This window comes from Phytophthora parasitica (assembly GCF_000247585.1).
Source record: "Phytophthora parasitica INRA-310 unplaced genomic scaffold supercont2.18, whole genome shotgun sequence".
NCBI lineage: Eukaryota > Oomycota > Peronosporomycetes > Peronosporales > Peronosporaceae > Phytophthora > Phytophthora nicotianae.
In genome coordinates this window covers 550022-572174 of record NW_008649004.1, presented here as the reverse complement: position 1 = coordinate 572174, position 22153 = coordinate 550022, and the positions used below count along the sequence as shown (strand labels likewise).

Here is a 22153-nt window from a genome sequence, read left to right as displayed (position 1 = left end):
GTGCATATTGTTGCTTCTCCAGCGTTTACCACGCGAGTTTCCTGAGACGACAAAGCTACGCAAACACATCGCCGCCAACTTCGAGACTCCAGCAGAAGAGGTGGTCATTATCCAAGAGCGGCTGAAGAAAATGCTGAAAGAAGTGCGAGGGTGGTGCCGCGACGATCCTTACTCAGTTAGTGTGTTTGAAGATCGTCTGCAGTTTGTCAAGGAAACGATCGAAGCGTCAGGCTACGAAGGATACGAACCTCGCTGGGACAAAAGTATAGCCGAGCTGCTCTTCCGCTTCGGTTGTTGTCTACAAGCATTTCACACTGGGTGGGCCCAAGACCGGCGATACGACACCATTCGGGCGCTGCTATCCGAGATGAAGAGCCAGGAGCGCCGGTAAAGTTGCTGAGCTCGCTTCAAGTTGCTTCTTATGTACACCACACCGTATGAACGTCATCTCGAAGCGACAGTCTATCACGACGCGCGACAGACATCTGAATCTTCATTTCGAGCTATTATTGCTCACGTTCTAGTGCCCAAACGTTAGGATAGTTCTGGTAAGCATCGAGGACGCTGTTCACGAGTAACGGCGCGCGCGCAACCGTTCACTTCATTATTGAAACAGCCGCCTCCTGATCAGTCACCACGGAACAGCATCCAGGATATGAGCAGTCAGAATCAAGAAAAGCATTACTTCACGGACGAGTACCCCGACAATGACTATCAGTGCACGACCGAGTCTTCTCACCCGCAGACTCCGCTATGGCCGGCCTACCTGCCAGTGAATCAAGACCGGATTGTCGTCTTTGAGCGTAGTAAGAATGCACAGCTCGTCGTGTACTCTGCCAACTTCCGCGATAAGAAGCGCCGTGAGCTGGACCCAAAGTGGCCGCTGGACATCAACTGGCAGAGCTTCGGCTGGACAGCCCACCCCACGAGTAACCCCACTGGGATGATCGAGCGGAAACTGGCGTGGGGGTACTCGCACAAGGTGGTCAAACCAGAAGGTCCAGTTGCCGTCGAAGCAGTCGGTACCAGCTACACAGTTACACTGAATGCGCTGCCCAGTCGTCCATCACTACTCTACGTTGACGCTAAAGGACGAGTTATCTTGCAAACCACAATCAATGGTGCTCCGTCGCGTCTCTGGAAGATCTTCGTGAAAACCATCAACAGTGTTGCCTTCATCCCCAAGGTACTGTACGTAGATCTCTACGGGACGCACGTCGACGACGACCACGCCACCTACGAGCGCATCAACGTCTCGTCCTAACTTAGTAGTAAGCCGGCTTACTTTTGAATAGAAATACACATTCCTTTCTTCTTGTTACTTCTTGCTACGCAAGATCAAACTCTCTGTTCTCTCCATTCTTTTCTGCTGCAACGTATCTAGAGTTTCTTTCCGTCGTAATTCCAGTTGGCATTCGCACCTCCGTGTCCATGGAGAGGGGACAAGTTGTAGGCCGCCGCTACTTCCTCAAGGAAACTCGTCGAGTTGTGGATGCGCGAACCACCAAGGAGAATGCGCTGACCTGAATTTGACGACGCTACCTTCTGGTTAAGCTCAGCCACCTTCATAGCCTCTTCAAACGTGACCCCACCACACACGAACACAATAACGTCGCGTACTCTCTTCACGCCGTTGCTTCCGCCAAGGTCAGTCGATGTTGCAGCACCAGCACCTCCATTCACCACGCCGAACTCTTGGTCCAGTAGTTGACCCTTTAGGATAACTTCTAGCTTCTTGGCTAGTGGCGGCACGTGCTGCGCGTATACATTCGGGACACCCTGTACGCCCTGCGTAACAGCCCGCATGAACTTCTTCAGACCAGCACGATCGCCATACAAGTCACCCTGACGAGCCTTTTGGCCACCAAATTTTAGAAAGGCATCAACCAAAGCCACGCGATCAGCCGACAGTCCTCCTCCGTGTGGGGCTGCCAGCAGCTCCTTGACCGTCTTGAGCTGAACCGAGCTGTGTGTTTCATAGCGCAGAGCATAGAGAATCGCCAAGCGCAGCTTGTTAAGTGGCTTCACTTGCGCATCTTTCAGCTTCGTCACCACATCGCGGAAATGTGCATTGTGGTCATCTCCGCATGCGAGTTCCTGCTCCAGTTGGCTCACATCCATAAGTCCATCCACTTCCACTCGGCGAGCCAATTCACCCATCAGCGTCACATGCTTGGATACCGTAACCGACTGAGATCTGAAGGCTGGGTAGTTCTCCAAGAAGCGCTGCATGTCATCGATAGACTGGATATTCTCGTGGGTCTGAGTTTGAGACTGATATTTGTCCACAAGCTGCTTCACCGCCATGCCGAGATCACCGAAGTTGGCGTGTACATGCTGCGCGAAAAAATCGTCCGAGGTCGTAGATAGCACAAGCTCCGTCATGTCCTTACGTACATTAGGTGCGTCACGAAGATCCACGCGGTTCTCGTGTAGTCCGAGCAGTTCATGTACCATTGCTTGATAACACCACTGAGTGAGCAATGGCGTCACGGGGTCGTCCTTGCGGTCCAGCACATACACGAGCGGGGCCACCTCTGGTCGTCTGAAATCAAAGAGTCCATCCTGCTCGAGTTGCATCCTCGCCGACACCTCACGCGCTAGTTTTTCGGCCACTTCCGATCCTTTAGCATACCGGATCGTCGGTTTCTTCTTCATTGAAAGCAGCACAGAGAGCAGTCCTTCTACGCTTCTTTGAAACAACTGCGGGGGCGTCATCTTGGTCTTGTCCACGGGATCTGTGGTCAGAACTCCAGCCGTGGCAGTGGATAGCAGAGATCCTCCGGGCGAAGCCGTCGGCATCCTGACACTAAGTTGGATGGAGTTGTGCAGGCCGAAGTCGTAGAGCGAGTCATTGACTGCCAGATAGTCAGCGTAGTACTCTTGAATCTGCACCACGACTTCCTTCTCGTCCGCTTCAGCCAGTTTCTCGAGCGCCTCGACGGGCAAGATGTTGGAGAAGAAGAGGTGGTAGCGTCCGTACTTGGGCGCCTTGAGCTCTCGACGCAGCAGCTCCACATTGCGAGCCGTGGGGCGCACAAAGACGGCAGCTTTGAGGTGCAGCATCGGCTCGTGCGTGGCGTCCAGCTGCTCAACAAGGAACACCTCGCGCTGCAGGATGTGCGACTGGGACATAACCATACTGATGACGCTCTTGGTGTCAGCGTCCAGCAGTAGCGCCTTCATCCCCTCCAGCTGCGGGTCTGAGATGATCTTCTCCAGGTAATTCTTTACGCTGGTGATCGCGTCCATGGCCATTGCTGATGACTTGGAGCTTCCTCTTGGGCGGACCTTTCCACGTAAGAAAAAGGAGCCGAAAATACAATGAATCCTGATACAAAGGTTTTCAGTGAAAAATAAACCCAAATATGAATTATCACAGTTTTGTTGAAGTTGATTTTTTTTACATTTTTCTTGTTCTTATGCTGCTGCGCTCATTTAACTTATTGCTGACTTGACTCCTTCCAGCGCACTAACACTCGACGATCACAGCGAGACTCCAGCACACGGTGACGATGGCAACCACACTGATAACAACAGAAGCGACGCGGTCCATGTGCGTGGCGTCCTCACCGCACAAATGCCAGTAAAAGACGCAGGGCAACACAAGCGCCAACAGAGCTGTAGGCACCAGCATCCACGCGAAGACATCGATCGTGCTAGGAGCCGTAAAGTAGCCCAAAAGAAGTGTGGTGAGTACCAAAATGCTGCGGCAGAATATGCGTGCAGCAGTCTCGACGCCTCCACAGCGTCCTTCATGGTCACTCTGAAGCGCGGGACTGGAGGTCACGAATGGCAATTCTCCAGCAGCAGCGGCAGCTTCCACTGGGCTGTTATGACCGCTCCTACTCGGAGGCTGCACGATCCACTGCTCAAATGCACGCTGGAGTGGAAATAATGTGACAGTGTACGACAGCAGCAAGTGAATAGTGTACAGCACGATGGCCACGTTGCGCACGACAACGTTGCGCATGTTGAAGAAGACCGGTGCCTGCAGCGTTGCGCCGTACACGGCATACGTGACACAGCAAATGGGCAGATACATTAATGCTGTAACCCCTAACTTCGTGCGAGCCACCACCGAGCTGCATTGACTGGGATCCGCCATGGCGTCATACAATGTAGGGATGATAGAGTGACCGAAGAGTCCACCGAGAAGCAGTGAGAACGTGTACGAGAGCTTCCCCATCATCGATACGTTCGAGAGGTCCGGCGTCACAAAAATGAAGTCTGAATGCTCCAGTGCAATCTGCTTGAGGGGATACATGGCGTCGCCCAGAATCACCGACTCGATCCAGAAGCTGAAGGCCACATTCACGGCAGAAAACACCGCTAGCGCCTTTAGCGAGGGCACAAGTACTTGGAACCACACGCACACTGCCACCAACAGCATGACAGTGCCGTACTGAAGTCCCAGTACATCCACCAGACACCACGTCGCCAGCGTCAGGTACCCCGTGGACAGAATGAGAAAAGACGCGTGCACCAGCATACTCGTGACCAGCTTACCGGCTGCGCCGAAGCACTCATGTCCGAGGTCGCTGTACGAGACGCTCGTGCCTCTCAGCCAGCGCACTGCCTCCAGCGCGTCCACCAGAAGCTTGGAAGTGTAAGCACTAACCGCCGCCGCCGCGATAAGCAGTAGCACACCGTACCAATTGATCTCCACGAGGGCCAGTGGTAGACACAGCATGCCGGTGCCCGTGATAAACGACAGTAAGTGATAGAACGTCTGCCAGTTCGAGAGCTTGTTGGACGTGGACGCCACCACGGGGATCGCCACCGAAGGCTGCCAGTGTGGTCGCGAATCCTTCACGTTCTGGCTAAACGTAGCGCCATAGTCGGCATGCTCGCTACCCAGCAGCGAAAAGGCTCCGACGGCGGCCCCGCGGCCGTCAAAGCTGCCCTCGTAGCCGTTGTATGCTCTCGCATCCTGGTGCGCTGGAGGCACCAGGCGCTGCGTCTCGAAGCTGCGGCCCATACGCTCGCCAGCCATCGCGGACTCGCTCGCGAATTAAGTTACTGTATCTTGCACTCCGACAGGATTGGGAGCGCTACCTTTGAAGGTATAACGTCTGGTTCCGCTTCAAGCTGAATGCAGGAGCGAACTCGGCGCTGCAAGTGAGACAGACAATAGACGGAGCGATCGATGATGACTGGGCGTGGAGCCAGAAGCAGATTGGTCGTGTTGTGCACACATTATGCGACCTACAAGCGACATCACCTGTCTAATTTGCTAGCGAATTTACTTGACCTTGTTGTTGAAGTGCTGCACAGTTTGAAGTAGCACATGACAACCAAGGCCGAGGAGGAAGCCCGCGCCCGTATTGAAGGCGAGGCAGCCTGACGTCGTGGCCAGCAGCAGCAGCGCAGCATCGTGATCACTTGTGTCGACTTTGAGTCCGACGATAGCGAGACTCAACCCGCTGAAGACCAGCATAACGCCGAGCACGGATGACGGGAAGATGCCCGTCTGAAGCAGCGCCACGCACGTTGAGCCCAGTAGCAAAGCGAAGAACATCTTGAAAGCCCCGAGAAAAACCATTGATAGGCTACTGCGTGCGCCGAAAGCGTACTGAGAGGCCAGACCACCGGCGCCATGGCATACAGACAGCATGCCGAACCACGAGAACAGCAGATTCCCACCAGCGATGCTAAAGCACACACGACGCACGCCGGCGGGTTTGTCGTGTGTTGGGAAGAGCTCGGCAGCTAGCGATTCCAGGGCAACCACCGAGTTTAGCAGAGTCAGCGGAAGCTGTGGCAAGGCGAGATACACAAATGCCTGGCCGAAGTCGTGCGCTGACGGGACCACTGGTGCAACGAACACCGGACCGAAAAGCGACAGCACAGGCAGGTGATATTCATCACACAGACGTACATACTGGTATACAGCGACGAGCATCCCGTAGACAAACAGCAAGAGCGCCATAGGAACTTTTTTGTTACGGATGAACACGATGCATAGGATCCCAAGGAGCAGCGAAATGGACACAGAGTCGAGGCCAAGCCAAACGACCTCGTCCTTAGTTGATGTTGTCGCTTTCACATACGCGGTCTTGAAGCCTTTGCCCATTAAACTGATCCCAACACCCAGCTGGATTCCACGTACAATAGCAACGGGCACGACCTTACTCGCATGCGTGATAATGTTAGTCAGCGCCAAAACGCCCACGATGGCCCCCATGAGGATACCCGCAGCGATGATTTGCTCGTTCGGGAGCTTGTCAGCAATGGCCACGGCGGCAATTGTCTTCATGGGTTGCACTGGGATCGGTACGTTGAAGTGAAGTGCCAAGCTGGACGTGAAGACTCCCGCAAAGAACAGCGCCGCTCCGAACTCAATTTGCGGTACACCGTGCACTCGTCCAATGGCCAGCGCAGTGAGCAGCGGTAGGAATAGGCCGATATCCCCGAACGCTCCAGAGAGCTCCTGCAGCGTCATGAACTGCTTCAGATACGCTCGCCACCCCGGCCTGGTAAACACGAACAGCTTCCGGTACAACGGCTGTCCGATCTGCGGCCCTGTCAACTTCGCGAACCTGTCACTTGCTCCGGTAGGCAGCAAAGGGCTCGCCGCGGGTCCCTCAATATCGTCCAGCATTTGCGTAGATGTTCACGGAGGGGGGATTGCGAATGAAGTCGGAGAAAGATGAGCTCTGGGTGCCTCATGCCAATCAAAAGGTATCATCGCTTCGGATTTTGGATTGTCTAGCAGCCAAGGCAATGGTGAACGATGGCAAGCTTGATTGAAAATTATATTCGAGTTGTTTTGTTCGCTTACAGTCAGTCTGACCTCACCCTTCTGCTACTACGCTCCGCTAGAGTCGAGTCCAGTAGGGAGAGCACTGAACAAAGTCCGATCCCCATGTCGGTCTGCGTTGCCGAGATTGAGGCCTCTTGTCCTGTACGTACACACCTACTGCGGCGGCTCCCACTCGAACGGCTCAGGCGGGTCTGCTTCGTTCTCCGCGCCAGCGGCAGCGGGTGCCTTCACGGCCTCCACATCCTCGGCCTCATCGGGCGTTGTGTCACGCAGCATGATAACCCCTGCCAGTCTCTGTGCAGGGTGCATCACCGGAACGTACCTCTGCGCTGTATCCAGAGAGATTACAGACTCCTGTGCCAACGTCACACGTGCTGGCGTCGTAAATGTGAACACGTTCGGCTCTTTGACCGCCGCCTTCTTGTTGGCAGCTGGCTTGGATCCCTCCGTATCCACCTCCATAGCATCGCCACTGTCCTTCTTCTCTTCGTCAGCAGTAGTAGATTCCTTCTCCTCCATGACGATGTCTCCACTAGCGTCAGACTTGGCTGATTTCTCCTTCGCATCCTGCTTAGCCTGGCGAGCACGTGCCTTGGCGGTTGTGGACAGCACAGCAGTAGCAACCAGCTCTTTCTTCTCCTCCTTCTTCTCTTCCATGCGCTTGGGCGTAGCAAACGCTGATTTCTTAGCATTGCACGTAAGTTCGAAGCTGCGTGGGAGCTTCAAGTCCTTGTTAAGACCAACCGCCATGGTCGTCTGGAAGGACAGCTCCAAGAAGTTAAACAGAGGGTACCAGAACCAGTGCTGTGCCCAAATGGCCAGTCCCACCACAGCAGCCATCTTGGTGAATCCAGAGTGAGACTGCAGCGAAATAACAACGTTGCGGCCACCGGCATCCAAGATTCCCTGGGCCAGGATCGCACCCATCTTGGTCATCGTCGTAACGTGTTTGTCCGTAATCAGCTTGAGGACCTTTGCGCGAATAGCAGCCACCTTCGGGTTGCGCCCCTCCGACTCCTGCATAATAACCATGGCCAAGGCAAGTAGCGCACCTTGACGCACGTAATCTACAGCGTCGTCAAGCAGAGGCTCCAGCAGCTGAATGGCCTCGTTCTTGGCAGTGCCAGCGCACGCGATACCCACAGCCACACAAGCTCCGTAGCGGACGTGCGGGTTGAAACTCTCAGCTAGTAGTGACACTAGCTTAGGCACCTGCACAGGAGTGCGGAACAAGATGAAACCCAGGCACGTGACAGCAGCGCGACGCACATCGTCGGACACATCGCTCACAGCCACGTGCAGCAGTCGTCGGATAGCAGTGTTGTTGGCAGTGCCTGCGTACGCCATGGCAACCGTGTACATGCCTCCGTAGCGGATCAACGGGTCCTTGTCTCGCGTCAGCTGCTCGATCAACGTGTCAGCCTGCTCTTCGCGCTCGTACATCATCAGCGCGATGCCCATCACACAGCCACGGATGATCTTCTCGTGCTTCGTGTCGTGTGCGTAGGCCAGCAAGTCCTTTACGATCTCACCGTTGCGTCCCTCACCTCCAGCACCAAGCAGAGTAAGACCAATAGCAATGCCAGCGCCCTCGCCCGCGACGGCTGAGTCCGTAAACAGCACAGTCTTGAGCTCTTCGTATAATTCGTAGTCGTGAGAAGCCAAGCCGCACAGACCAATACCCAAACACGCGCCGTGCTGTACGGTCTCATCTGACCCGGCATTCTTCAGCGCATTACGCAGATACTCCATCGTAGTCTTGCTGCCCGAGCCTGCAAAGCCCTTGTTGGCGTGGATCAGCCCCATCGCATACAGAGCGCCACCTTCAGAGTACGGGGAGGTCGTCATACCACCTTGAGGCAAGTAGGGGGCCAAGAGGTTCATGCTTTCACGAACATGGCCCTTGTGCACGACACCCAGACTAGCAGTGGCCGTAAACTTCGCCCAGTTCGTAGCCTTACCCAGCCACTCCAAGTTCTCGCGTAGAAAAGAATCCGACGTGGTGCCGCAGTTCATATAAGCGTGTGCGATCACAGCAGCGTGGTGCAACACCGAGTTGCGGTTTTCCACAGCAGTCTTAATAGTCTTCATAACGAGCGGGTCCGAGTCGCTGTGGCTGTGGAGGAAATCCAGCTTCAAGTCCACAAGGAATTCACCCGACAGGATCTGTTTCAGCTTAGCCAGTTTGTCCCAGTAATCAGTACAAGCCCCAGCAGGAGCCGGAGGAGGAGTAGCAGGCACAGCCGGGGTAGGTGCGGGCGTCTCCGTCTTGCCCTCCTCAGCCGTAGTGGTCGTGTCTGCAGCAGGCTCAGCAGTAGGTGCCGGTGGACTCGGTAGTGCGTGATAGACATTCATTAGGAACTTCTGATTCTCGTTCTCGTTGAGATCAAATGCGACCTGGAAGGCCACGAGGCAGTCGCGGTCGCTGCCACGTACAAGCTGCTCCAGGATCTTGCTCACTTCCACGTGGTTGTCCAGCATCTGCAGAATCTGACACACACTGGCGTAGTCTTGAGTAGGACGGGAGCGGTAGACTTCCAGCATAACCTCAAACACCTTGAGACGGAAGTGGCGGTTGCTGACCACCGTCTTGCAGATCTCAAAGCAGTACGACAGCGCTGCCGACACGTCTGTAGAGCGGGCGAGGCACTCCTTCACCTGGTCCAGTCGTCGAGCCTCCAACGCGATGCCCATAGCCTGACGGAACTCACCCGCGGCATAGCAACGTTCGAACATACGCTCCACCACCTGAGTGAGTCGTGGATCCAGAGCCTTCTCGGCCTCCAAGTCCTCCTTGACACGCACAGCCACGTAGTTGTCGATGCACGTGGCGATGATCGTATCTGTGTACTGAGAGCGCGTGTTCAGGTCGAAGTATTTGCCGGCGCCCAGTGCCAGACGCAGCGCGTCCTCGTACTCCTCCAAGTGGAAAAAACATTTGGAGGCAACGTAGGCAGCCAACTCGCGGTCCGGAAAGTTCTTCTCTTCGGATAGCTCCTCGATAAGCGGAATGGCGTCTGCGATCTCGGCCCAGTAGTGGTCCACCACCTGGTTCAGCTTCTGGAGAGCATGGGTCTGGTTGACGAATACGATCATAGCGGTGTTAATAATGGGCCTTAAAGAGCAAAAGGAGATGATATAGAAGTGTCTTGATCTGCCGCACCTTAAGCACGTTATCTTCTTCTTCTAGGAGGGCGAGAACGCCCGCAGCTGAAGAGATACAGACAAAAAGATCCACCCAGACAATGTTAGATTTGTGACGGCTAGAGAAGGCGGCGAGAAGCCTAGGTTGCATATATTTGAAGAAGAAGTGGGGAGGGTGCAGGGGAGCTTAGGGGGCACTGCTCCCAGTGCCAGCAAACGTACCGGAACTGCCGAGTGCGACGGTCATCCTGTCTCTTCCTGTTGTTGCTTCACACCCCGCCAGAAAGAAATCTTCCTCACTTCCCCCAAAAGATAAAAATCGCACTTTATTGATGGTAAACGGTACATTCGTGATTTAGACCTGTTTATTACAGAGTTAGCACATAGCAAACAACAAGAGCCATGCCTGGAGAATACATAAATTACAATTTGATATCCAGGTTGAAGTGTCCAAAAGATACTTTTCGTCTTGCCCCAACAAACCTATATGAAGCAACACCAGCTAGATGTCTTGACACAATAATTGCTACAGGCACTTGCAAAAGGCGCATGAAATGGTCGATCATTATTGTGCCTTGCGTCACCTGGATGTTGTCGTCGTAAAAGTTAGTAGGTGGCCCCTGTGCATCAGTAGTTACGAGACCCCGTAGAACTGCATTCCTACATTTTGCTCCGCTCGCAAGGAGCATCCGCAGTCTTTCTCCCGATCGAATTCCAAATTAGGAACCCCGACGTGATCGCGACACCGCCACGTTGTCCATGCTGGGCCAGCTTTTGCTGGCACAGGGTGGCATTTTTGCAAAGTTGGGTTTGTCCTACATGGATATTTGGATAGCTGGTGGTACTCCACTGTGGTCCATAGGGTGGAGCCTGTACAATTAAGCAAGCAAACTTGGCGCCATATCGACATTCTCAAAATCGGGCCACAGCAAAAGAAACGTTGATTGTCGAGCCAGAAACCAGGCTCGAATCTGTATCTGGAAGGCCATTTTCCTTGCAAACTAGCACGAAAGTTTGTTACACAATCAAGCAACAGGTAGCACTAGGCATCGCACTGCAAAAATAGCGCTTTATAGGCTAATACTGCCAGTGAGAACGCACGAGCCCAATTGAGACACAAGTTCGTCAAGCTGGTAAACTATAGAAGTGGTATGTTGCAATAACGAAGAACCAACGGCGTACTGAGCTTCGACTCAGGGTACAGCAGCTAGGACTCTGCTGCGTTAAAAAGTGTTGTCCATGCCTTGTCGGCAGATCAGAGCTCAATAACCACCAGCGTCCTAGAAATCGGCAAATGCACTTCGAAGTGAAAACGCACGCTACATGAACATGTACGCTAAGTTGGAGCGATAGGAGTAACACGGGAGAGATACATCGCGCCCGTCGCGGGATTAACCTGGTAGCTTTATTTAAGCGCCAGCACTGCAGTCGCTACAATCGCCAAAGGTTTCAAACATCGTGATCGAGACAAGCTATCAAATTCGATCCAAGCACTTTCAGCTGGTTTCATTCCCGCTGGTGATCATACTGTAGCGCAGTTTCTCCGCAAGTCTATACATGTACCGGTAGTGCCTCAACAGCAAGCAGGTTCGCCATTGCAAGCGCGCGTATCTAACTGCCTCGACAGCAAATAGATACGCGTTCAATGTGTGGTCGGGCTTTGTCCGCTCTGTCCACTACCGTTCCAATAGGAGCTGCTGATAACTTCGGGTTTGTAAGTGGACGAACGGACGCTTGTCCGCTGCGGTAAGGGATGGGGTCTCCAAGCTGAAGCTGAAGCACCTGCTACGTGTATCTGCGTATCCGCTAGCGACAAACCTTTGATCGGCATACCCCGCAGCTACAAGCTGGTCATTTCCACATTGGCCGCGTGCTTGCAATAGCTGTCTCTGCTGAGGACCCACGAAAAAACATGAAGGTCGTCGTTGTTGGCTCCGGCATTGGTGGTATCTCCGCTGCCTACCACCTTGTCAAGGATGGTCACGAAGTTGTCCTGCTCGAGAAGAACGAAACGCTGGGCGGACACACCTATGAGATGGAGATCGACGGTGAGATGGTGGACATCGGCTTCATGATGTTCGGCGACTCGAACCCCAACGTCAAGGCGTGGTTCAAGTCGCTTGGTCTAACCGAGCCGGACGGAACCACCAAGAAGCGTATTCCGATGAGCCTGACGGTGAGCTCTAACATCAAGGGTGATCTCCAGTTTTCGTCACGAGCTCCGTTCCACGGCAGTTTGCTTAACCTCTTCGACCTGCGCATTTGGCGTGTCCTGCGTGACATCTACCGCTTCACCATGGACCTCATGGTCATGCCCGTGAAGGAGGATATCACCACCCGCGAGTGGATCGCCAAGGGCCAGTACTCGAAGGAGTTCTTTCACAGCTATTTCCTGGCCTTTGTGTCGGTGTTGTGGACCGTACCCAAGAACGACGTACTGGATCTGCCCGTGACACAATTCCTTCGTTGCCTCAAGACGCACTCAAACTCGCTGTACATCCCGTTGTGGCAGGTGATCATGCGTACTCTGGGCCGCCGTTCAGCACGCCCGAAGCACCTTTGGTGGTACATTGGTTCGGCTTACATCGAGCCCTTCTTGAAAATCTTCACCGAGGAATACAACGGCACCGTGCGCTACAATGCGACTGTCGATCAGGTTGAGAAGGGCGGCAAGGCCGTCATCCTTGAGGGTGGCGAGCGTATTGAGTGCGATCACGTCGTTCTGGCCACGCACGCCGATGAAAGTGCGCATATGCTTCGATGGAGCGAGAAATCGTACCGATCGCTGATGCGCTTCTACTTCCACAAGAGCATGATGTATGTGCACCGTGACCCCACGCTTCTGCCAAAGTCTAGCAAAGTGTGGAGCAGCTGGAACGTGCTGATCTGCAATGAGGACCAGTACATTCTGACGTACTGGATGAACCGCATCCAGCATCTGAATAGCAAGAAGGACGTGTTCGTTACAATTACCCCGTACGAGGAGTTTGAGGGCCAACGCCCGGACGCAGACAAGACCATCTCTGCATTCCGCTGGGACCACCCCCGTCTTCTGGCAGACTGCATTCCGCAGGTCGAAATCATCCAGGAGGAAGGTGTCACGCTGTCAGGCTGCTGGTTAGGCCGTGGTTTCCATGAGGACGGCTTTGTGGCTGGTCGCCGTGCTGCTGCGATAATCCGAGATCCGAAGCACAAGAAGACAGCGCTGTACGAGGATCCGGGCAACATTTCAACCCCTCCTGTGCCTCCTTTCGGTGTCCCGCTAAGTTTCCACGTCATCGGTGCTACCGTCGTCGGCCTGGTTGGCTACGGAATTGCCAAATACCTTGACGTCAAGTTCTAAATAGATGATACGTGTTAGTAAATCGATGTAGATTTTCACTTGCTGCAGGCAGGATGATACTCAGCATGTTCTTCCCAATAAAAAAATTCCGCTTCTTCCGAGTCAGATATCGAGCGACGACACCTCTCGCCATCACATGATCAGACCAGACCTTGACGAGAGTGGTGTACGAGCTTCGGCACGCAGACGAGTTTCACTAAGGCTCGCACTGATGACCATTCCGTGTCCGCCACGCTGCAAGCAACTTGCATGGTTGTCATGGTTGCTTAGAGTACATGAAGTATGATAGAGGCAAGCAACCTCCGTCAGCACTAATGGTGTCGGTGCCACCACCGCAACAGCTTGGCTTCAATAGTTGAAGAGCGTGTACGTCGCTTGAGGTCTTTCACAACTAATAACTTGCCGTTTGTAAGTGGAGGTGGATCCCCTTACAAACGTCAAGTCAGCGCCCTGACATGGTCCTGTGGTGGCGAAAAGGGGAGTTTTGGCTCGCTGACAGACGTGCGCAATGGCATTTCGGAATCTGCTTCGTCCGTGTCGGTGCCAGACTCCTGCAACGCTATGAAGGTCGTCGTCGTCGGTTCCGGTATCGGCGGTACATCTGCCGCCTATCACCTGGTCAAGGATGGCCACGAAGTTGTCCTGCTCGAGAAGAACGCGACCCTAGGCGGCCACACGTACGAGATGGAGATCGACGGTGAGATGGTGGACATCGGCTTCATGATGTTCGGCGACTCGAACCCCAACATTAAGGAATGGTTCAAGTCGCTGGGCGTCACGCAGCCGGACGGCACGACCAAGAAGCGCATCCCTATGAGCCTCACGGTCACGTCGGACGTGAAGGGAGACCTCCAGTTCTCGTCGCGAGCTCCGTTCCACGGTAGTTTGCTCAATCTCTTCGACGTTCGGATCTGGCGTGTACTGATGGACATCTACAAGTTCACTATGGACCTCATGACCATGCCCGTGAAGGAGAACATCACCACGCGTGAATGGGCTGCCAAGGGCCGCTACTCAGAAGAGTTCTTCCGCCACTACTTCCTGGCCTTCGTTTCCATCCTCTGGACTGTGCCCAAGCACGACGTGCTGGACCTGCCTGTCACGCAGTTCCTTCGCTGTCTTAAGACGCATTCCAACTCGCTGTATATCCCGCTGTGGCAGGTGATTCTCGGCGCGCTGGGACGGCGTACGGACCGCCCGAAGCACCAGTGGTGGTACGTTGGCTCGGGTTACATTGAGCCGTTCCTCAAACTCTTCACGGAAGAGTACAATGGCACAGTTCGTTACAACGCCGCCGTTGAGCAGGTCGAGAAGGGCGGCAAGGCTGTGATTCTCAAGGGCGGAGAGCGGATTGAGTGCGATTACGTCGTGCTCGCTACCCACGCCGACGAGAGTGCCGAGATGCTGCGTTGGAGCGAGACGGCGTACCAATCGCTCATGCGTTTCCACTACCACAAGAGTATGATGTATGTCCACCGTGACCCGATCATGCTGCCTCCGTCGAACAAGGTCTGGAGCAGTTGGAACGTGCTCATCGCTGAGGACGAGCAATACATTTTGACGTACTGGATGAACCGTATCCAGCGCCTGAACAGCAAGAAGGACGTGTTCGTGACCATCACGCCGCATGACTTCCAGGGAAAACGCCCTGATCCTGCGCAGGTTATCTCTGCTTTCCGCTGGGACCACCCACGTCTTCTGGCGGACTGTATCCCGCAGGATGAGATCATTCAGGAGGAGGGCATCACTCTTTCCGGCTCCTGGCTAGGCCGCGGCTTCCATGAAGATGGCTTCGTGGCTGGTCGCCGTGCGGCCGCTATCATTCGCGACCCGAAGCACAAGAAGACGCCGTTGTACGAGGACCCCGGCAACATCCCGGTCCCGCCTGTGCCTCCTTTCAGTATCCCGCTAAGCTTCCACCTGATCGGCGCGGCTGTTTTTGGTCTGGTGGGCTACGGAGTGACCAAGCTGCTGGAGAAGAAATAGAGCATGACCCTGTTTTCGCATTGCTTCGACAGAACCAAAACAAAACGAATGTCCATTGTTATCCACACGAGTAGCGTGTTACTGTCGTAGTCTATCAGTTCATCATACCTGAGCATCTTCACATTTGCTCATCGCAGCGAGAAATCGGCAACAAGCGATAGGTGGTCGCTTGAATGTTCGGTAGTAGGTAGCTCGTCGTGCTTGAAGAGCAGTCCAGCAGGGATCATTTCCACTACTCCGTGGCAGTGCAGCGAGCTCCGTGTGTACCAGATATAGTCGACTGTGGCCTTGGAGCCACTATGGAATATCGTGAACTTCGGCTCGCCCGTGCACTTATCATCGGGCAACTGAGCATACGCACTGGCGAAATCAAGCTGCGCAACGACATAGGATACTCGATATTAGCCAGCTCTTCTTTCTCTAAGCGCGTAAGAGCTTACGTACCTCATGAGAGTACACTGTGTTGGGCTTGTAAACGCGAAAATCATCTCGTTGGGCCCGGTAACTGTCAAACTTTCCAAATGCAGTACCATTTCCATGGTGACGGGTTCGATCGTTTTCGTTGACCCGTGCGGCTTTCTACTCATAAACGAAACAGCGTACTATTAACATCACAGTCACCACATGATCAACAGCAAAGAATCATACCTTGAGCGCATACGTATCCAGATTTTGACCAGATAAGCCATAGCGCGAAAGCCCAGACGCATCCAGCTTTCCCGTAGATAGAAAGTGGTAAAGTGGGCTGTGCGGCGCTAGATTAAAATCCCCGGAGAGAAGAACCGGCAGTATCGCGTTGTGCTCCTTGCGCAGAGAAGTCAAGTGCTTCAGTAGCATGTCCAACTGAGCCAACTTGATCTCACCGCGCTGTACAGTGTATCAAGACAATAAAGCAGGTCAAGGCTAATAGTAGAGTCAAAGCATTCAAACTCCAATTCACGAACATTTGGGTTGAACAGCAAGTGTGTGTTCGTGACCACAAAACGAGCAGGACTGGGTCCACCGACGCTGTTCTTGGCCTCCACCACTGCTGTCAATGCAATATTATCTCGATCCAATACAGGATGATCCAGCACGTGGTACTCGATCGGGTGAGAGGATACGATGCGGAACATGCTCTTCTTCACGAAGATCGCGCAACCGTCGTGCGTATTCTCCCCAGTTCTGCCAGCAGCAAGCTCAATATCAGTCAATTATAATCTTCCGTGCTACCAGCAATGACCTACCTTCTTTTGTAGACGCCTACAAAGCCCGCCTTCTTCATTCTTGGCTCGAAAAAGTCTTCAAAGTGATCCACCTCTTGCAGGTTCACGATATGGGGTGACCAGCGCAAAATTTCTTTCATCAAACGAACGCTACGGTACTCCCAGCTGCATAATTACAAGTGGTATACACCATTAGCATTGATCTGAACACTACGTGAGCAATTGCACCAACTGACTCGTATTTCTGGTGATGCTTGGCGGGTTCATTCTCGCGGTCGTTTATTACCAAGTAGTCTGCAATAATAATAATAATAATAACGCTTCAATTTAGTATGGATACATTCGCGCTGACTCCGTAATGTCGTTACCTGCCAGCACGTTGAACGACATGAAACGGAAGGTGGACGCTGCAAGAGGCACAGATGGGTCCTCGGCAATTCTGGGCGGCGCATACAGCGTCCACGGTCGATGGATCGGTCGCGGCTTGCGAGGTGTCATGCGCTGTCTCTTATCCTCGGTCTTGGAGCTGCTAGCATCAGCTGCCGGGCGCCTCGAGCGCTGGCGTCGGCCTCCGCGAGGCACCTCTGTCTTGTTCTCCATCAAAATGGGTTCAATTTTGTGTTTTAAAAAAGGTAAATGAAGTGCACCACACTGAGCACGCTCACGATGTTTCACACACCACATTTGCGATTGCTTCAGCTTGAGCAGACAGCATGAACGCTCCGAACCGCAGCGACTCGTACCTGCTGCCCGAGGGCGCGCAGAAGGTGACGTATGAGAAGGACACGAAGATCTCCAACGCCGGCAAGTTCACCATCCTGCGTGAGGACCACACTATGGGCAACCTCATCCGCATGTACGGTACCAGAAGCAATATTTTAGTGACACTTAACTTTAACCTTGTTCTCTTGCCAACCACTTGTAGGCAGCTGCTGCGCGACCCGAACGTGACGTTCAGCGGCTACCGCCACCCGCATCCGCTCATCCATGACATTGTGGTGCGCGTACAGACCAACGACGCATCGTCCCCCGTGGAGGCTCTGGCCAACTCCCTCGACGACCTCAGCACCGAGTTCGACGAGATCGCACAAAAGTTCCGCCGTCTTACAGGCAACACCAAGGATCACAGTTCCTTCAGTTAGGCCAGCTCTGCCTCTGTTGATGCGTTTAAGGCTCAAGTCGACGGAGAAACACGAATACTTTAACAAATCTGGTGGCTGTTCTTCTCTACTATGTTGATCTAGAATTTATACTGTCACTCCTCAAAGCGCAACTCGAGACGACCAGTTTCTGTGTTCGGGTACAGCATTAGTGACATTGTAATGGCCTCGAGATGCATCTGCTGCTCGACGAAAGTCTCGATTTCGAACTCATGCAGCAGCTCACGACTTTCAGGGTATTCAAGTCTCCATAGTTGTCTATCACGAGGATCCCACACCTCGATCACTACTGCTTCGGCGAAAGGAAGCACTTCTGCTCGAACATGACAATCCACAGCGCTTGGTTCATCTTCTTGACCATCATTCTCGTCGTTTGTGATGCGGAGCACAGGCGATTCAGCACGGAATATACATCGGTCCAAGGTGATATCGAAGGTCGTAGTATCTGTTGCTGGAGTGATGGTGCATCGTTCACAGAGCGCTTTGACCAGTACTGGCCATGGCGCTTCTCGATGTATTCGGTGGATCTCGTTACTCGCTGCAGCTATCGCACGTTGTAGCTCCTCTCGTTTCTTCTTACTGGATGCAGCTTTTGTCTTTAATGTCTTCCCTTTCGATGAAGCACCACTTGATTTCATGGTAAAGCATGCTTGACGAGTGTCTTTCATTGTCTCCTGCAGCTCAGCGAGACGTTTGACCACATCTGACGCCGCAGGAGCAAGTTCTGGCACTAATTGTTGCTGCTCAAGGTGGGTTTTCGTAAGTGCTAGCCACTCCAGTTTCGAAAAGACAAAACTCGTGCACCGGCAGCAAGTGAAAGGATCATACAGCTCCAGTGTAAACAACTGCCTATTGGCATCAACGACGTCCACATCGTCACTACTCTCGGGTTCTAACGCGAATAGAGAGTATCGTAGACGCTTTCTTGATATTTGACATCCTCCAGAGCCCAGAAACGTGCGATCAGGACGCATGTGTATCCTCGCAAGCCACGTGCGTTGTCCTACTCGCAGTTGTCGCTTTGACTGAATTGTTGGCTGCAGTATTGCCGCTAAAGTTTGCGCCACATCTTCACGTATTCGCTTCCGAGCCCTGTCAGCTCGTCGTTGAGCACGCTCACCAGCCGCCTTCTCTTTATCGCCCACAGCTTGCAGCTGTTGCTTTAACTCGGTTAATTGCGCTGCTGAAGTTTTCATCTCGGCTTTAAGTGCTTGTCTCGCTGTCTTAAGAGCCCGTCGCTCTTCATGCAAACGTTTAGCATCGACATTTCCACCGCCTCCTGCAGCGTCAATCTCTTCGATACGTATCCTCTGTCCTTGGTCCTTCTCGTTTATCTCAGCACGCTTAGTCTCGATAATAGTGATTTTCTGTCGGATTTCAACGCGCTCAGCTTCAGCTTCATTGTGGAGTCGAAGTTGCGTCATTTCCAGTTCAAGTTGCAGCGAACGTTGACTATCTTGCAGCATTTTGTTGAATAATTCATCGCGTTTTAGCTCCGAGGTCATCATAGGAGCAAGCAGAGGAAGAGCGTTCATCCCAGATCCTTTTCGACCGCCATTGATCGCGAGCATCATGCGTGCGTTCGGTTTGCTACGTTCATGTCCAAGAAGCTGTAGCCTTGACAGCAAACCTTGCGCCACCAGCATCGTTTGTTCAGGACTAAAGCCACCTCGCGGATACGGATACAATTTCACGAGCGATGCAGCCTCCACCAATCCGATTGTGAGCCGATATGTGATCGAGGAGTTTGAGTTGTATGCAGTTATTATCAGGTTTCGAGCCTGAGCTGGGAAATGGTAGATCGAGACGTAAAAGTGCCGACCACGAAGCTTCATCGTCCGGCACAATAGCCGATGTCGTGCTCGGCGGGGTTTTTCAAGTAATGCAGCCAATTCCTCAAGCCGGCGAGCTTCATCCTGTCGTAATCGTTCTTCTCGTTCAAGTCGCCGAACTGCAGACTCGTTGAGTTGAATCTCTGGCGAGATTTTTAGGACTGGTATCCTAATTTTATGGTTTTTCACAGCATCTCCAGAATCATCTGCATTGTTTGGGTCATCAGGATATTCAAAATAGAGCAATGTGATAAGCTGGCGTAGTAATTCCTGTTTTCTACCTGGGGCTAGTAACGCTTCACGCTCGGGATCGTCACCTCCAACTCGGAAAATCCACTCAATATCTTGCAGCGTTACGACCAACGAGTATGTTCGACTGGTGGCTGGATTGTACGCTTCCACGCGTAAATATCGTTTCTTGTCTTTCCCAGTTAAACCAGCGCCATACAGCCGTCCGTAGATTCCTTCACCAAACACCGAAACCACGCAATAACTTCGAGAGATCAGTATTCCCTGAGCTCGCAAAAGAACACGCTGAGGTTTTTTCACTGGACTAACGGAGCTTGAACGAGTGTCAAATGTTGTTGCTGTTGGGTGCGATGGAATGTGAAGCTTGTAGGTTTCGAATCTCGTCCACTTGCCACGATTATTTGCGCTCGGAGCTTTCGTCATTCTCCAGCGTATTGTGGATACGGTACCCCTCACTAAGAACGGTAGTTCATCGTGTAACCAGTGTTTGTTTCGATTTCGAACAGGTTCGCGCCACAACTCAGCAGACAACAGCTCGTAGCCGCGATGCTGCAGCGAATGGCACGGCATCAGAGCGATTTCATCGCCGCCCGAACACTTCTTGGGTATTACAGCGAGCTGTAGAGCATTGACCGGTGAATTTGGCTCGATGTACTCCTGAAGCCGTACGATCTGCTCCATCGCAATGGTAGGGGCGCCATTGATGTCAAGAACAAGTCTTGGTCTCTGGACTATCTGCTGCTCTAGTGGTGGCAACGGCGATTCAAAACAAATATGTGCACTCGTCTCAGCTGAACATGGTCTTGAAGGCAGAAAATGGTGCTCAGCTATAGAATCGATGAGGTTGTCGAGTTTTTCGACGTTATGTCGTCCTGGAGATGACGAGGCGGGCAGAGGTGTTAGTATTTTTCCAGGCAACGGGTATTTACGCTGCTTGTGCCGTAGTTGCGTTAATGACGAAGGAGAAGATTTCTTCCAGTACTTCCATTGCCACCGTGATGCAATCGATGTGGCTGCTTCTCTCACGTAATTAGGAGTGGTCAACTTGCCAGATATTGGACTGCTGTTTCCAATGTCGTCGTCATTTTCACTGCGCTCGAGAAGAAACTGGGGCAACTCACCGATCGCTCCTTTTGGTGAGAGTGGCAAGTTCATCGCCCATGTGTGGAAAATCACGCCTGTCGAAACAGAGCACTATTTTTGGAGCAAAGGGCAAGGTACTTAAAACATTCATGTTGTTTATGAGAATTTTACGTCTCGGAGACGCGAAGATGACATGATGTTGGGGTTGCTGCGTTTATCTTCTCAAGGCAACCATAATTGCTCGTGCTGGTGGATAGTAAAGAGCACTCTGCTCCGTTGGGCAGATCTTTTTGAGCTTGTGGGCACAAACCTTGGCGGTTAACGGTGTTGCAAATTGGCCATCCGTGGACACAAAAGCTCTTGTCGACGTCGTGAACCAACACTCGCGTGCCGTTGGAATCGAGGCAGTCATCACTATCCGCTTGTGCCACCACTGTCTTGTTAAAAACAACGACTACGGAGGGTTGAGGAGTATTCGGAGACCAATTCTCTGGATCAAGAGTGATGCTGCTGCTCTCGCCGGATGAAATTGCAACGACTGGAATGAGCTCCGCTGGATCAGTGTCAGCGAATACCGAGGCGGTGACGATCACAAACGCAAGCCCCAATTTAATGGAAGCGACCAGTTTTATGCTGGGTATCACTGCTATCATGGGGCTGGCTGGTCACAGACTAGCGTGCTAAGGTGAGAAGTGCACCTCCCTCTCAGTCCGTCAGAATGCAAATGCGGCGTGACAGGTGCAACTGCAGCCTCCTTCGCAGAGAACATTTTGCGAGACTGCGGCAGAGCGATAGCATTCTTGGACGGCCATTTTGATCGTAAAGGCAGATGCAGCATCGTCGCGTAGTTCTCAGTGGTGTCTGCCGGTTTCGCATTTGCGAACTGTAGCCCATTTCGGCTATTCGTAACGACAAGACTGCTGGTGGCGCTTCGCATGTACATGTCTTCCTCTCTGGTCCTTCGCCATCAGCTCGATGCGCGTCGTGTGGATGCCAATGTCGATGTTGGAGAAAGAGTTGCTTTTTTTTGAAATTGAAGTGGGCGTTGTGTTTCGCTACATGACTGGACCATGACTTCTGACCAAAAGAGCGTCCTCGAGGGGACTCGAACCCCCAATCCCCGCCTTCGGAGGGCGATGCCTTATCCATTAGGCCACGCGGACACGCCGACAAATCGAAGCCCCTAAATCTTGCGGAAACCTCGTGACCACCGATTTTGGATCGCGAGCCTGGCTATGACGAGCGACGAAAAAGACGCCATAACGGACAAGGGGGCGCGAAGGTTGCGTCAACGTACCGTAGACGATAGAATGCTACTCGAGGTATCTTGCATACTTAGTCATCATTTGACCCGCTTGTCTGGTCAAACACGCACGGTAGACATC

General features: G+C 53.0%; 12 protein-coding genes and 1 non-coding gene across 14 annotated transcripts; 4 read left to right on the top strand and 9 right to left on the bottom strand.

Moving 5' to 3' along the window:
* Window positions 1–130: 130 nt before the first annotated feature.
* PPTG_09532 (hypothetical protein) lies at window positions 131–391 on the top strand (the record flags this gene model as incomplete). The annotated part of the gene is made up of 1 exon (XM_008904538.1): window positions 131–391. One exon carries the CDS (start codon window positions 131–133, stop codon window positions 389–391), a length of 261 nt encoding a protein of 86 aa, XP_008902786.1.
* A 94-nt stretch (window positions 392–485) lies between these two features.
* PPTG_09531 (hypothetical protein) lies at window positions 486–1309 on the top strand. The gene has a single exon (XM_008904537.1). The coding sequence runs from the start codon at window positions 656–658 to the stop codon at window positions 1262–1264; it is 609 nt and encodes a 202-aa protein (XP_008902785.1). The 5' UTR covers window positions 486–655; the 3' UTR covers window positions 1265–1309.
* Window positions 1261–3352, bottom strand: PPTG_09530 (hypothetical protein). Its single transcript, XM_008904536.1, has one exon. It carries the CDS (start codon window positions 3256–3258, stop codon window positions 1381–1383), a length of 1878 nt encoding a protein of 625 aa, XP_008902784.1. The 5' UTR covers window positions 3259–3352; the 3' UTR covers window positions 1261–1380.
* A 120-nt stretch (window positions 3353–3472) lies between these two features.
* Window positions 3473–4996, bottom strand: PPTG_09529 (hypothetical protein; the record flags this gene model as incomplete). Its single annotated transcript, XM_008904535.1, has 1 exon — window positions 3473–4996. One exon carries the CDS (start codon window positions 4994–4996, stop codon window positions 3473–3475), a length of 1524 nt encoding a protein of 507 aa, XP_008902783.1.
* Window positions 4997–5245: 249 nt separating this feature from the next.
* Window positions 5246–6604, bottom strand: PPTG_09528 (hypothetical protein; the record flags this gene model as incomplete). Its single annotated transcript, XM_008904534.1, has 1 exon — window positions 5246–6604. The coding sequence occupies one exon, from the start codon at window positions 6602–6604 to the stop codon at window positions 5246–5248; it is 1359 nt and encodes a 452-aa protein (XP_008902782.1).
* An 84-nt stretch (window positions 6605–6688) lies between these two features.
* PPTG_09527 (hypothetical protein) lies at window positions 6689–10217 on the bottom strand. The gene is made up of 3 exons (XM_008904533.1): window positions 10133–10217; window positions 9930–9976; window positions 6689–9841 (listed from the first exon to the last, which is right to left on the bottom strand). Exons 1-3 carry the CDS (start codon window positions 10155–10157, stop codon window positions 6920–6922), a joined length of 2994 nt encoding a protein of 997 aa, XP_008902781.1. The 5' UTR covers window positions 10158–10217; the 3' UTR covers window positions 6689–6919.
* A 1474-nt stretch (window positions 10218–11691) lies between these two features.
* PPTG_09526 (hypothetical protein) lies at window positions 11692–13359 on the top strand. Its single transcript, XM_008904532.1, has one exon. It carries the CDS (start codon window positions 11823–11825, stop codon window positions 13251–13253), a length of 1431 nt encoding a protein of 476 aa, XP_008902780.1. The 5' UTR covers window positions 11692–11822; the 3' UTR covers window positions 13254–13359.
* Window positions 13360–14267: 908 nt separating this feature from the next.
* On the bottom strand, window positions 14268–14882 carry PPTG_22549 (hypothetical protein; the record flags this gene model as incomplete). Its single annotated transcript, XM_008904792.1, has 1 exon — window positions 14268–14882. The coding sequence occupies one exon, from the start codon at window positions 14880–14882 to the stop codon at window positions 14268–14270; it is 615 nt and encodes a 204-aa protein (XP_008903040.1).
* Window positions 14883–15367: 485 nt separating this feature from the next.
* Window positions 15368–16834, bottom strand: PPTG_09524 (hypothetical protein; the record flags this gene model as incomplete). The annotated part of the gene is made up of 7 exons (XM_008904531.1): window positions 15368–15613; window positions 15684–15818; window positions 15888–16106; window positions 16184–16403; window positions 16466–16609; window positions 16681–16738; window positions 16813–16834. The coding sequence occupies 7 exons, from the start codon at window positions 16832–16834 to the stop codon at window positions 15368–15370; spliced, it is 1044 nt and encodes a 347-aa protein (XP_008902779.1).
* A 298-nt stretch (window positions 16835–17132) lies between these two features.
* On the top strand, window positions 17133–17716 carry PPTG_09523. Of its 2 annotated transcripts, XM_008904530.1 has the most exons (2): window positions 17133–17300; window positions 17370–17716. In XM_008904530.1, exons 1-2 carry the CDS (start codon window positions 17158–17160, stop codon window positions 17584–17586), a joined length of 360 nt encoding a protein of 119 aa, XP_008902778.1. In that variant the 5' UTR covers window positions 17133–17157; the 3' UTR covers window positions 17587–17716. The 2 variants fall into 2 exon arrangements, with proteins under 2 accessions (XP_008902778.1, XP_008902777.1); XM_008904529.1 differs by having other exon boundaries at window positions 17133–17653.
* On the bottom strand, window positions 17547–20840 carry PPTG_09522 (hypothetical protein; the record flags this gene model as incomplete). Its single annotated transcript, XM_008904528.1, has 1 exon — window positions 17547–20840. The coding sequence occupies one exon, from the start codon at window positions 20838–20840 to the stop codon at window positions 17700–17702; it is 3141 nt and encodes a 1046-aa protein (XP_008902776.1). The 3' UTR covers window positions 17547–17699.
* A 46-nt stretch (window positions 20841–20886) lies between these two features.
* Window positions 20887–21674, bottom strand: PPTG_22548 (hypothetical protein). Its single transcript, XM_008904791.1, has one exon. The coding sequence runs from the start codon at window positions 21419–21421 to the stop codon at window positions 20936–20938; it is 486 nt and encodes a 161-aa protein (XP_008903039.1). The 5' UTR covers window positions 21422–21674; the 3' UTR covers window positions 20887–20935.
* Window positions 21675–21858: 184 nt separating this feature from the next.
* Window positions 21859–21931, bottom strand: PPTG_20543. Its single transcript has one exon. It is a non-coding gene; the product is annotated as a tRNA-Arg (tRNA).
* Between the last annotated feature and the right edge of the window lie 222 nt (window positions 21932–22153).

Bases quoted from the DNA above. Each gene is read 5' to 3' on its own strand.
- PPTG_09530 (XM_008904536.1), bottom strand. From the start codon at position 3,258: ATGGCCATGGACGCGATCACCAGCGTAAAGAATTACCTGGAGAAGATC.
- PPTG_09526 (XM_008904532.1), top strand. From the start codon at position 11,823: ATGAAGGTCGTCGTTGTTGGCTCCGGCATTGGTGGTATCTCCGCTGCC.
- PPTG_09527 (XM_008904533.1), bottom strand. From the start codon at position 10,157: ATGACCGTCGCACTCGGCAGTTCCG. The intron at 9,977-10,132 runs GTACGTTTGCTG...GTATCTCTTCAG, and splicing joins CGTCGCACTCGGCAGTTCCG to CTGCGGGCGTTCTCGCCCTC. The intron at 9,842-9,929 runs GTGCGGCAGATC...TTCGTCAACCAG, and splicing joins AAGAAGATAACGTGCTTAAG to ACCCATGCTCTCCAGAAGCT.
- PPTG_09523 (XM_008904529.1), top strand. From the start codon at position 17,158: ATGAACGCTCCGAACCGCAGCGACTCGTACCTGCTGCCCGAGGGCGCG.
- PPTG_22548 (XM_008904791.1), bottom strand. From the start codon at position 21,421: ATGATAGCAGTGATACCCAGCATAAAACTGGTCGCTTCCATTAAATTG.
- PPTG_09531 (XM_008904537.1), top strand. From the start codon at position 656: ATGAGCAGTCAGAATCAAGAAAAGCATTACTTCACGGACGAGTACCCC.